This window comes from Clarias gariepinus, chromosome 25 (assembly GCF_024256425.1).
Source record: "Clarias gariepinus isolate MV-2021 ecotype Netherlands chromosome 25, CGAR_prim_01v2, whole genome shotgun sequence".
Classification (NCBI taxonomy): Eukaryota; Metazoa; Chordata; class Actinopteri; order Siluriformes; family Clariidae; genus Clarias; species Clarias gariepinus.
The window spans coordinates 9774254-9787315 of record NC_071124.1 but is presented as its reverse complement, the minus strand read 5'-3'; the positions used below and the strand labels follow the sequence as shown (position 1 = coordinate 9787315).

The 13062-nt window shown below is 36.7% G+C and overlaps 1 protein-coding gene across 1 annotated transcript in view; it reads right to left on the bottom strand.

Moving 5' to 3' along the window:
• Positions 1–1461: 1461 nt before the first annotated feature.
• The window catches only part of brwd1 (bromodomain and WD repeat domain containing 1), a 56154-nt gene continuing 44553 nt past the window's right edge, over positions 1462–13062 (bottom strand). The window contains exons 41-45 of the mRNA XM_053486958.1: positions 10293–11195; positions 9010–9144; positions 5722–6732; positions 4542–4703; positions 1462–3270 (exon numbers count right to left, since the gene is read on the bottom strand). Coding sequence (XP_053342933.1) covers positions 2381–3270; positions 4542–4703; positions 5722–6732; positions 9010–9144; positions 10293–11195 — 3101 coding nt within the window. The 3' untranslated portion in view covers positions 1462–2380. The remainder of the gene's footprint in view (positions 3271–4541; positions 4704–5721; positions 6733–9009; positions 9145–10292; positions 11196–13062) is intronic.

Genomic DNA, 13062 nt, shown 5'->3' with positions numbered 1-13062 from the left:
TTGGTAGACAGTAGAATTTACGGTTCCATCTATTACAGCAAGCCTTCCAGGTCCTGAAGCAGCAAAACAACCCCAGACCATCACACTACCACCACCATATTTTACTGTTGGTATGATGTTCTTTTTCTGAAATGCTGTTACTTTTACGCCAGATGTAACGGGACACGCACCTTCCAAAAAGTTTTGTCTTGTCGGTCCACAAGGTATTTTCCCAAAAGTCTTGGCAATCATTGAGATGTTTTTTAGCAAAATTGAGACGAGCCTTAATGTTCTTTTTGCTTAAAAGTGGTTTGCGCCTTGGAAATCTGCCATGCAGGCCGTTTTTGCCCAGTCTCTTTCTTATGGTGGAGTCGTGAACACTGACCTTAATTGAGGCAAGTGAGGCCTGCAGCTCTTTAGATGTTGTCCTGTGGTCTTTTGTGGCCTCTCGGATGAGTTGTCTCTGCGCTCTTGGGGTAATTTTGGTCGGCCGGCCACTCCTGGAAAGGTTCACCACATTGTTCCTGAATTTCTTTGGATCTTGGCATGATGTCTAGCTTTTGAGGTGCTTTTGGTCTACTTCTCTGTGTCAGGTAGCTCCTATTTAAGCGGTTTCTTGATTGTGAACAGGTGTGGCAGTAATCAGGCCTGGGGGTGACTACAGAAATTGAACTAAGGTGTGATAAACCACAGTTAAGTTATTTTTTAACAAGGGGGGCAATCACTTTTTCACACAGGGCCATGTAGGTTTGGATTTTTTTTTCTCCCTAAATAATAAAAACCATCATTTAAAAACTTCATTTTGTATTCAATTATGTTATCTTTGACTAATAGTTAAATGTGTTTGATGATCAGAAACATTTTGTGTGACAAACATGCAAAAGAATAAAAAATCAGGAAGGGGGCAAATAGTTTTTCACACCACTGTATCTGTGAATTTCTAATGTTGGTGTGCATCTTATAATTTTATACATAATTTGAATATATTTTTAAATTATATATTGTAACTTTTCCATCTATTCCACTGTAACTGTTTTCTTTTAAAATTGCCCCGACCAGTTTCCCATTCCCTTTTAACGAAAATTTCCCTATTGTACAATTCTAAATACTATAACATTCAGCGTAATTCTTAAAACACAAGGTTTTGCCAAATATAGCCCTTTGTGCCCCCTTAGACCATTTTTTTAAATATTTACTCCCTTTTCAATACACATCAAGATTACATATGGATTGCCACTCTTCCAAAACACCAAGTACACTGGAACGTCTGAGCTTTGGTTGTCACATGAACTGATTTTCCATTTAAACTGTAAAACCTTTAGAGGTGCCCCTCGCCTGCTGGTTGCTTCACAAATTTTTGTGGTCCTTACCAACCCAGTGACATTTAGAGAGAACTAGACAAGTCTTTACCAAAGTGGAACAGATAAATGGACGACATAAAAACATAATATCACAAAAGAAATATGAAATCAGTGTTGCCATTAAGCAGTAGGCTCTTTTATTCATCAAATGCTTTTATCTCTTGCTCCATCCATGTTACATTAGACTCAATATCTGCAATTTAAAAATTTGGCTTTTTGCAAAAGACATTTAGAAATAATGTCAGGGTGGGTGAACATTATTTACAACAAATATACATTCAAATGCAGTGGGTACAAAAGTTATTTCCTGTTCATAATGTAAAAAAATATATAATATGAAAAGTACATATCAGGTGTCTGAAACAGCTTCCCAATATAAGAAATCACTGTATTTTGCAAAAAAATGCATTTGACTTCCATACAAAATAATGCTTGACCATTTTAAAGCCAAACTTTGCTACAAATTCATTCTTAGACAACTCTGGAAAAATGTGAATTTAAAAAAATATATGCTCAATTAAGCAGAAGGTATATTAAGATAGCACCCGGACAGACAATGTACCTCTAATCTTTCTTGGTGGCTAAATCAGAAGCAGAAAGTGGCAGCCAAACCAGTAGCTCCTATTGTATATCTATACATAGCTTCCCTCCTTCCCCCCAAAAAAACTATATCTCCCTAAAGTTGTTTGGGACAATCAAATGTCTTTAACTTTCCAGCCAACTCTTTCACTCACTGTCTCTGTCTCGCCACGGTTTACCACGTGAATCGTCACTTTCCGGCTCTGAAGAAGATGGTTTGTGATTACTGGACTTCTCCTGGCTCTCCGAGTCTGCGCTAACATCACTGCTGTAGCTCTTGCTGTGCTTCCTTTTCCCAGATTGCAGTTTTCCTCGCTGCCCAGCGCCGCCAGAGAACTAGTCCTCAGATTGATTCTTTTTTAAATAACCATGCCTTCTCCCTACTTCCAGAATCACTCTCAGATTCTGAAAGTTTCTTGAACCACATCCCTTTCCTACCTGAAGGTTTGCCTCTCCCGCTTTCATCTCTGGGCTCCGGCGTTTACTTTTCTGTCTTCAGATTTTGAAGTGCTGATATGTTTCCATTTGGTGCAGTCTTGCACTGAAACAGAACATCTTTTTACGTTCCATGACTGCTTTTCTTCCTCAGAATCTAAATTTTCCGTGATGTATTTCTTCTTGGGGAGGGCTCTTAGACTAGGTCTTCTGGAAAACGTTTTCTTATCCTTCTCCGATTCATCGCTTTGTCGCCACTCTTCAGAGGAATCATCCTCTTTTTTCTTACGTCTCTGGTTTAAGGCTGTTTCACTCTCGTCAGAAGAGTCAGAAGCGTTAGAGGCACTATCCAAACTCTGAGGCTTGGCTGGTCTTCTTGGTTTGTTCATATCACTACTGCTCTCATTCTCCTCGTTCTTTCCGTCTTCTTCATCTTCAGACGTGATTTTTCTCCTTGAAGCATTGGATTCCTTGACACCTGACTTCAATACTAAGGCTCTAGGAACTATACGAGCTTTTGAGGCAGATTCTAGTTCTTGGCTTTTTGACGTCATATAATCAATTTTCTCAGAGTTATTAAGGTCCTGTGTGTCCACTTTTCTTCCATTTTGATGAGGGTGTTTCTCAGCCTTTGGAGTCTCAGTTTCCTCATCTGACATTTTTAAAGTATTTGCATTGCATGGATGATTTCTGCGTCGTCTACTTCTGCAGTTATTCTCTTCCTCCTCGTCGCTCACATTGTTGATTTGTTTCATCTCAGACATCGCAGCTCTTGTGGTTTTCCTGATGAGCTTTCTTCTGCTGTTGGACTCCTCCTCCTCATTGCAACTTTCATTCTCATTTTCTCCCTCATTGCTGTTGTCCTCACTCTCTTCATGGCTGTGCTTTTTGTGCCCTGTGACATGTGGAGAACCATCTGAAACGAAAATATAAAAGATATTTATAATTCAGAGTGTCAGTGAAGGAAACACATAATCTACATAAGTATACAGATTCAAACCGTAAGTGTCTCATATTTCCTGGGTTGGTTAGTGAAGCACCCTGACCTACACAGAGATTTTAGAATACACTCTGATTAAATGGTAAAGCATTGAACCGAAATAAGCAGATATAAGATGGATTATCAAGTATATATTTTTTTTTAAATCACAAAAATATAAGAGAATTCAAAATTAATCTTATAAAACCATGCAAAATAATATTACAAAAAATCACACATACTCTTCAGGTGTTACTCTTATATTTCATTACTGCTTGTGATATCAGATTTTATGCAAACATTTTTCATGTTGAAGTGTGTATACATTGGGCCTCTCTATAGATCTTAAAAGTTTTCCTGTTTATCATCTGGAACACAAGTACAATGTAAAAAGTAATCTGGGCCACAATCCTCGTTCTGTGCAAAAATGCAGTCCAAAGTTCACCTAAAACTCATATGAAGCTCCTGCAGTCCCACTTGGATAAATTGAGTTGGTATCTTTCAAAGCTACTGTGAATTTAGTACAAATTTAACGTTTCTTTCCCGTTAGTCATACCCACAGCAGCTACTTAAATACACCAAAAAAAACATGCAAAATGGCGAATATATAGTCAATGACTGTCTCAACAAGATTGCATTTAAAAGTTTTGTTCACTCAGCTTCATTGGCACAGGTTCACCAAGTCTTTGTAACTCTAGAGGAGTGAATAACACCTGAAGACTGGTGTTTTCTTGCTTGTTGTGAAGAGCGTTGACCAACAAGTCAACAAATAAATCAGGGTCCAATCCAAACCAATCTAATTCAATTCAACTCAATGTGTGTGGCAGTTTTAACAATAGTCATCGTTGCCAAGCAGCTTTACAGAAATAAAAATTATGGCTAGAAATTAGAAAATAGCCTAAAAATATTCCTAATGAGCAAGCTGGGGCGACATGAAAAGTAAAAACTCCCTAATATGATAAAAAAAAAAAAAAATTTGAAAAGAACTTAAAACAGAAAGCAATCCTAATTTCAGAGATTTTTGTTGGGGAAATTTACCAACATTTTACCCTACTGCCATTTAATAGCCTTGCTGGATCAGCAAACAGGATACATCATAATAGTTTTAGCACAATATTATAAGCAGCAGAGATCTAAAAAAAATACTTACACATCAAACTTACAGGTATGTTGGGTTCCTAAACAAGGTATGACATTTTTGTATTTACCTGGCTTTCTTTTCTCAGCGCTCCGAGTGACTCTGGTGTTTCTGCTTTTGGCTTTCGACTGCATTCGTTTTAAAGAGTTGGACATTTCAGAATATTCATCGTCATTTTCATCGTCATCATCATTCCCAGTCGAATGGTCAACCTCACTTTCACTTTCAGTGACTGTAAACCCAGTAAATAGAGAAGGAAAACTTATAATTTCTTGACTGTTACAGATTTTTACTTTGGGATTTTTACTTTCACACAACTACATTATCATTCTTTCTCCTCTCATTTCTCTTAGAGATAATATTGCACATATTAGAGTCAGTCAAATGTAAAGTCAAGTTCCTGGCTTAAAAACTGAATGCATATGAAAATATGTTTAAATTATACATTTGCAAAACTTGAATTCTGCAAAAGTTGGCTTTTTGCAAAAGACATTAGGAAATAATGTCAGGTCGGGTGTACTTTATCTCCCACAAGAAAAAATGTAAATACAGTGGGTCCAAAAGTTATTTACTGTTTATAATTTAAGTCAGAAAATGAATACTGAAAAGTACCTATCAGGTAACAGAAACATTTTCCCACTGTGAGAAATCACTGATTTCCTGTATTTTGCACATATGTACCAAATTTATACTATATAGTAAGACAATGCATTTGACTTAAATACTGAATAATGCTTGACAATTTTAAATATGCAAATCTTTGCTACAAACCAATTCTCAGACAACAATGAAAAGATGCACAAAAATCTACAGAATGTATATACAAATTAAGTATATAGAGAAATTTCCCCACTGTGGGACGAATAAACGTACAGTATATCTTATCTCACACCCGGACTGAAATGGGAAAAGCAAAACTGTGTACATATCGGCTCAATAATTCCTTTGAAAAGAATAAGCAAATGTATAATGACAGAAGAACGTTCATTACAGTTACACTTAATAGAAAGTCTATTACACTTAATAAACTTAAAAGAACAACTCTACAAGTCTGAAAAAAGGTAAATTTAGTTAATCCCAGAGTTTCTGGCAGAACTAGTGTATGAGATATATATTAAGATAGCACCTGGATAGACAATGCACCTTTAATCATTCTTTGTGCCACCCCAACAATAAAAAATGAAATAACTATCTCTGAAGTTCTAACTTCTCAAGTTAGTGTATCTTACACAGCCAACTCCTTTACTTACTGTCTCTGTAGTTTACAGTCTGTTTGCCGCCATTCCGGGTCCGAATGCGCGTTGCTCGCGAAAGTTTACCATATGAATTGTCACTTTCTGGCTCTGAAGTAGATGATTTGTGATGCGCAGCTCCTTGTTTTCGAGCCCAGATTCTTCTCTTGGTACATCCTTTTGGACTGATTTGGGAACCTGAGCTGGACTCATTGCTGGACTCCTGCTGGCTCTTAAATAACTTCTCATTCCTCCCTGAATGTTTGCCATGCCCACTTTTATCACAGTTTCCTTTTCTCTCTTCAGACTCTGATGTGCTGATATGTTTTCTTTTTGATTCTCCTGATGGCTGAGGGCAGCGTTTGGTGCAGTCTTGCACTAGAACAAAACATCTCTTTCCATTCCATGACTGCTTCTCTTCCTCAGAATTGAGGTCTGTGATGTATTTCTTTTTGGGAAGGGCTCTTAGACTAGGTCCTTTGGAAAATGTTTTCTTCTTCTTCTTCAATTCATCGCTTTGTCGCCACTCTTCAGAGAAATCATCCTCTTTTTTCTTAGGTCTCTGGTTTAAGGCTGTTTCCCTCTCGTCAGAAGACTCAGAGGCGTTAGAGGCACTATCCAAACTATGAGACCTGGCTGGTCTTCTTGGTTTGAGCTTTCTTGCTGGTGAGCTTTTTTTGTTTGAGATTGCTTCTTCTTCACTACTGCTCTCATTCTCCTCGTTTTTTCTGTCAGACGGATGGTCAGACGGTTTCTCAGCCTTTGGAGTCTCAGTTTCCTCATCTGACATTTTTGAAATATTTGCATTGCTTGGATGATTTCTGCGTCGTCTGCTTCTGCAGTTATTCTCTTCCTCCTCCTCGCTTACATCGTTAATTTGTTTCATCTCACACACCACAATGAGCTTTCTCCTGCTGTTGGACTCCTCCTCCTTATTGCAATTTTCATTCTTAGTTTCTCCCTCTTTGCTGTTGTCCTCACCCTCTTCATGGCTGTGCTTTCTGTGCCCGGTGACATGTGGAGAATCATCTGAAACGAAAATATAAAAGAGATTTATAATCCAGAGTGTCAGTAAAGGAAACACAGAACCTACATGTGTATACAGATTCTAACTATAAATATCTTACATTTCTTGGGTTGGTTAATTTCTTTGCATAATCACTTCCACAGAGATTTCAGGATACACTTTGATTAAATGGTAAAGTATTGAACCGAAATAAGCAGGTATAAGATATATTTTCTAGTATATTTTTAAAAATTATCAGATTAAAAAATTAAATTATTTAAAAAATATAAGAGAATTTAATACTTAAATAATTCATTCTGGAAGCAGGCTCGTATTCCAAAACACTCGTAAACCAAATTGAATTTTCCCATAAGAAGTAATAAGAACTCAAATTATTTGTTCCACATCCCAAAAAAAATTATTTTAAATAATTAACACAAAATATAACGTAAAAATAAAACAAATTAATCTGCACTTTACCTTTAAAAAAAAATCCCAACAGATTAGTGTTTCTGTTTATGCGTGCAGGCACTGTGTGTGTGTGTATGTTTATGTATGTGTGTGAAGTAAGAGGAGGAATCAGCCCCTCCCATCTCCCCCTTCTTATCTTACACAGTAAACCTTTCTCCTCTCTTATTTGAATTTCACACACACACACACACATTAACTAAAAAATATGTCGGAAAAATTAGCAAGGAACATCGCTAATGACACTTGCATAAGCGCACACTAACGGAATCACTGCTGTAAAGTAAAACAAACAAACAAATGAACCTGCACTTTACCTTCGCGACAGAGTAGTGTTTCTGTGTAAAGCAAAGAGTGTGTGTGTGCATGTGTGTGTGTGAAGCTGAGAGGGGGTGTGAATGGGCATGGTGTTAAATTACGCTAAAACAGAGAGAAAGAAAATTAATCTTTAACCACTCTAATGAGACTTTCTATTGCTTTACACGCGTGCACACACGTGTGTTATAAGAAACAGTACATGCTTAAACAATAAACTGTACACGCGCTTACAAACACAAAATAAAACATGTTTTACACGCATACACATGGTCACAGTGGTATAGTTAACAGTACATGCTTGCATGGATGTTGATTATACCATTTTCACATTGGCTCAGTTGTGATCACGTGACCCTCGGCCTTAAAACAAGAAGCGAAAAAGTGATACATGATACTCGGTACTCGTAAACCAAGACTTGCTCATTTTGCAAGTTAAAATTTATTAAAAATCTTTGCTTGTCTTACGAAACACCCGCAATCCGCATTACTCGCAATCCAAGGTTTCACTGAACTGTGTTGACAGTAACTAAAAAACTTTTAATAATTAAAAGTGACAAGACTTTAGTTCACATAAACATTTTTTAATTACCATGAGAAAAAGCTTACTAACCCATTACTTGCAGATGCTCTTCTAAATGCTCAGGCTGTTCTTTCTTCTGCTTTCTACTACAGATACTATTTAAACATCGTACGCCTGAAAAAATCTCATATTTAAAGCTGAGACTCCACTGGTACTCGTAAACCAAGACTTTCTCATTTTTCAAGTCAAAATTTATTAAAAATCTTGCTCAACTCGCAAACTCGTTACTGGTTATTCGTAATCCAAGGATTTACTGTACTAATCTCATAAAACCATGCAAAACAACCTCACCAAAAATCATACAAACTGTGCAGGTTATAGGTATTGTATATTTTATTCAGCATTAATGCTTGTGGCTGATTTTTGTTTTTACCCAATTATCGATGAATATTAATCAGAAGTCAGTTTAACCACACAGAACAATGATGCTTTAAATCTCTTAAAGAGATCATTCAGTTCAAGTCTGTTTATCAAAAACAAATCAAAGCTGAGATGCATATACAAGTTCCGAGGGCATGTTCGTGAGTCAGATTTGTTCTTAAGTATGGTCGTAAGTCAGATTTGTTCTTAAGTCCGACTGTTTCCATCAGGCTTTTCCTATCCCTCACTATGCGCCACATCAACCCGACGTTTCATGTTTCGCAACTCAGACGACTGGTACACAGCCCTTTATTGCATGCTCCAAGCTCACAAGTGTTTTTCGTGTCTAGTTCTTGCCTAGAATATGTTGTTGTCTTTCATGCTGTTGACCCCTTTTGTCTTTCCGGTTATGTCTTTTTGCTTTACGATTTGGAATTGTCTGCTACGTTGACTGATTACCTGGCTTTACACATGGCTGCTCTCTTCCTCCTTAAATATAGAAGGAACACTTAAAATACTTTTGACTGTTACTGATTTACACTTTGGGATTTTCACTTTTACACAATAACCTTACCATTCTTTTTCCTCTCCTTTCTGTTCTGCATGGCTCTCCATGCCACTCTTGTTCCATGTCTGTACGGCTGAGAAGACGAAGGGGATTCCTCTTCCTCCAATTCACTCGATGAGACATCACTGTCATTTTCATATTCTAAAGCAATAAAAAGGGATCAAAATTGATATTAAATTGTACCTAGTACAGTGGGTAAGTCAAATCCAAAATAAAGTTCCTGGTTTAAACACTGAATGCTGCCATCATATGAAAATCAAAGTATATTAGACCATCTTTCTGGAAATAACAACATTCAATTCTATAAATTCAACATCTGCAAAAGTTGAATTCAAGAGTTGTCTTTTTGCAAAAGACATTTAGAAATATTCTAGTAATGTCAGTTCAAATGTATTTTATCTGCAACACAAATAAATTTAAATAGATTTGACTGTAATACAAAATAATGCTTGATCATTTTAAATACAGGTAGTCCCCTACTTACAAACAAGTTCTGTTCTGGGAGCACATTCATATGTCCCAAGTCTGACAAAGTGAGTCTTATAAAGCCTTTGACGCAAATATTTAATGTAAAGCATACTAATTCACTTGAATTTAAATTTCTGATCCTTTGCCCACACTGCCATAATGTGGCCAAAAACTGTAATCGGGCCTAGGGGAATGAATCTCACAGTGAAATGTGAAATGTAACATTGCTTCCAGACTGATGCATTGAAACCGGTGAGGTCAACTCATTTCTCTTGCACCCTTACACGCACACACATACAACATACCAGACAACATACCTCACAACATACCTCACTAACACTCTGAAAATATTGTAGATCATTTTAAATATTAGTACCTGGTACACTGCAGTGACTATTATTTGTACAATACACATGAGCTACTTCAGTAATTTGTTCGCATCTACAAATGTTCATACACCAGAGGTCCGTTCGTATGTGCGGAAATTCATAACTCGAAGTTACTACTTGTATGCAAAACTTTGCTATAAACCAATTCTCAGACAACTCTGAAAAGATTTTTAAAAATCCACACAACGTATATACACCCTAACTGAAATGGAAAAAAATCTTTGTACATATTGGCTGATAATTCCTTTAACAAATACGATATAAGAATAATGTAAATCAAAAAAAGGAGGAATCAAGTGTTGAATGATGGAAGAAAGTTCATTACGATTAGAGTTAATGGGGGAAAACCCTGAAAAAGGGGAAAAAACAACCCTTCAAGTCTGAAAACAGTAAATGTAGTTGACCCCTGACATTACAAACTCCTTTACTTACTGTCTCTGTAGTTTACAGTGTGTTTGCCAAGATTACGGGTCAGAATGCGCGTTGCTCGCCATGGTTTCCCACATGAATTATCATTTTCCGACTCTGAAGTAGATGGTTTGTGATGTGCAGCTCCTTGTTTTCGAGCCCTCAGTCTTCTCTTGGTACATTCTCTTTGACTGCTTTGGGAAACTAAGCTGAACTCATTGCTGGACTCCTCCTGGCTCTTGAATAACTTCTCCTTCCTCCTTGAATGTTTGCCATGCCCTCTTTTATCACTGGGCTTACAGTTATCTTCTCTGTCTTCAGACTCTGAAGTGCTGATATGTTTCCTTTTTGATTCTCCTGATGGCTGCGGGCAACGTTTGGTGCAGTCTTGCACTGAAACAGAACATCTCTTTCCGTTCCATGACTGCTTCTCTTCCTCAGAATCGAGGTCTTCCTCCGAATCCGTGATGTATTTCTTCTTGGGGAGGGCTCTTAGACTAGGTGTTCTGAAAATCGTTTTCTTATCCTTCTCTGATTTATCAATTTGGTGCCATACTTCAAAGGAATCATCATCTTTTTTCTTACGTCTCTGATTTAAGGCTGTTTCACTTTCATCAGAAGCATTAAAAGCACTATTCAAACTCTGAGACTTGGCTGGTCTTCTTGGTTTGTTCTTTCTTGCTGGCGAGATTTTTTCTTCTCCACTACTGCTCTCATTCTCCTCGTTTTTTCCATATTCTTCATCTTGAGACTTAGAAGCTATAGGAGCTTTTGAGACAGACTCTAGTTCTTGGCTTTTTGACGTCATATGATTAATTTTCTCAGAGTTATTAAGGTCCTTTGTGTCTATGTTTCTTCCATTTTGATGAGGGTGTTTCTCAGTCTTTGGAGTCTCAGTTTCCTCATCAGAGACATGTGGAGAATCATCTGGAATGAAAATAAAAAACAGATTTATAATTCAAAGTGTCTGTGAGGGAACCACAGAACTTACATAAGCATAAAATCTATTCTTCCTCCCTCCCACAACCCGCTTCAGTTTGCATACAGAACCGACAGGTCCACGTTAGATGCTATCTCAGCCGCTCTCCATCCAGCCCTTATACACCTGGACTCCAAAGACTATGTATGAATGCTGTTCTTGGATTTTAAAACTATCATCCCTCAGCAGCTAATAAACAACTCAACTCCCCTCTCTCTAACTGGGTGCTAGACTTGTTATCAGAGAGACCACAGAAATGTGAAAAAACGTGGCGGAAAAAAACATCTAAGACTGTCACGCTAAGCACAGAGAGGGTGCGTGCTCAGCCCGCTGCTCTTCACCCCATTTACATCTTTTATTGCACATAAGACACTTTATAATCTCTGCAGAATCTGCACACATGAACCTATTTAATGGAACCTATTTATTGTCATAATGCTCATATCATTGTCTTGCATTTTACAAATACCTTTATAATCAGAACGTCAGAATATTTACATACTGTATACTTTGAATGTATATTTGTATATGAAACACAATTCACTGTATACCCTTACATAGATGTATATTCATTCAGATGTTTACAAGACATATTCACTTGGTTTTACTTATTTCTATTTATTACAAGTGCGCTGCTGAAACCTTTATACAAAAATCTGTTTCTATATTGCACTGACTGCTGATATTGTTATACAAACTTTCTATATTGCATTGACAATGTAACCACTTGATGAGAGAGTAGAGAAATGGTATTTAGAGTCTTCTGTATGTCTGCACATATGGTCGCTTTACTTACTTTAGCTTCACACACATACACAAACACACACACCCCCACACACAAACACACATAAACAGAAACACTTATCTGTCTGGATTATTTTTACTTTTTTTTAAGGTAAAGTGCAGGTTAATTTGTTTTATTTTAACTTTATAATATTTTTTATGTTTTGATTGTTTTTTTGGGCTGTGGAATGAATAATTTGAGTTTTCTATGTTTCTTATGGGGAAACTTTGATTTACGCGTGTTTTAAAATATGAGCCTGCTTCCTGAAACCAAGGAACCATTCGTAATCCAAGGTTCCATGTACAGCATATAAACAAATCGCAAAAAATAAGAGCATTCACTACTAATCTCATGAATCATAAAACTAATGACAGAAAACTCTGCAACTGTAACTCATGTTTTATTCAGCATTAATGCTGGGGGCAGATTTTTGTTGTTACCCAATTATCCATGAATATTTATTAATAATCAGATTAACACAATGCTAATAACAAGCATAATAGTGTTTTGATTCTCGAAACTGAGGTGCATATACATTACATTGTATATATAACAGTTATTTATGCACTCTTTTAAAACACAAATTGAGTTATGTCAGCAATCTGTAATATTATGTTTCCTCTAAAGATGTCAGTCGTAGTACATTTGTTGATGGTACCATGTGCCCGTCAAATTTTATGCATATATTTTTCATGTTGAAGTGTATATACATCGGGCCCCTCTGAAGATTACAACAGGTTTTGTTTATTGTAAGTTTTACAAACTGCATGTTATTTATTAGATACTGTAACTTGCATACTGTGTATAAGCATATACTGTATATCTACAGTGTGAGCATATATGTTTAGTAAACATGTAATGTAAAATATGAATAAAACAGTATTAGACACAAATATATGATATGGTAGTATGGACACTGAAAAAGATATTTACACATGAGTGCACGAGTTGTTATCTTTTAAAGCTACGTTAATTTAGTACAAATTAAACTCTTCGTTCCCAGTTAGCCATACAAAACTGTGTTGTAAGCA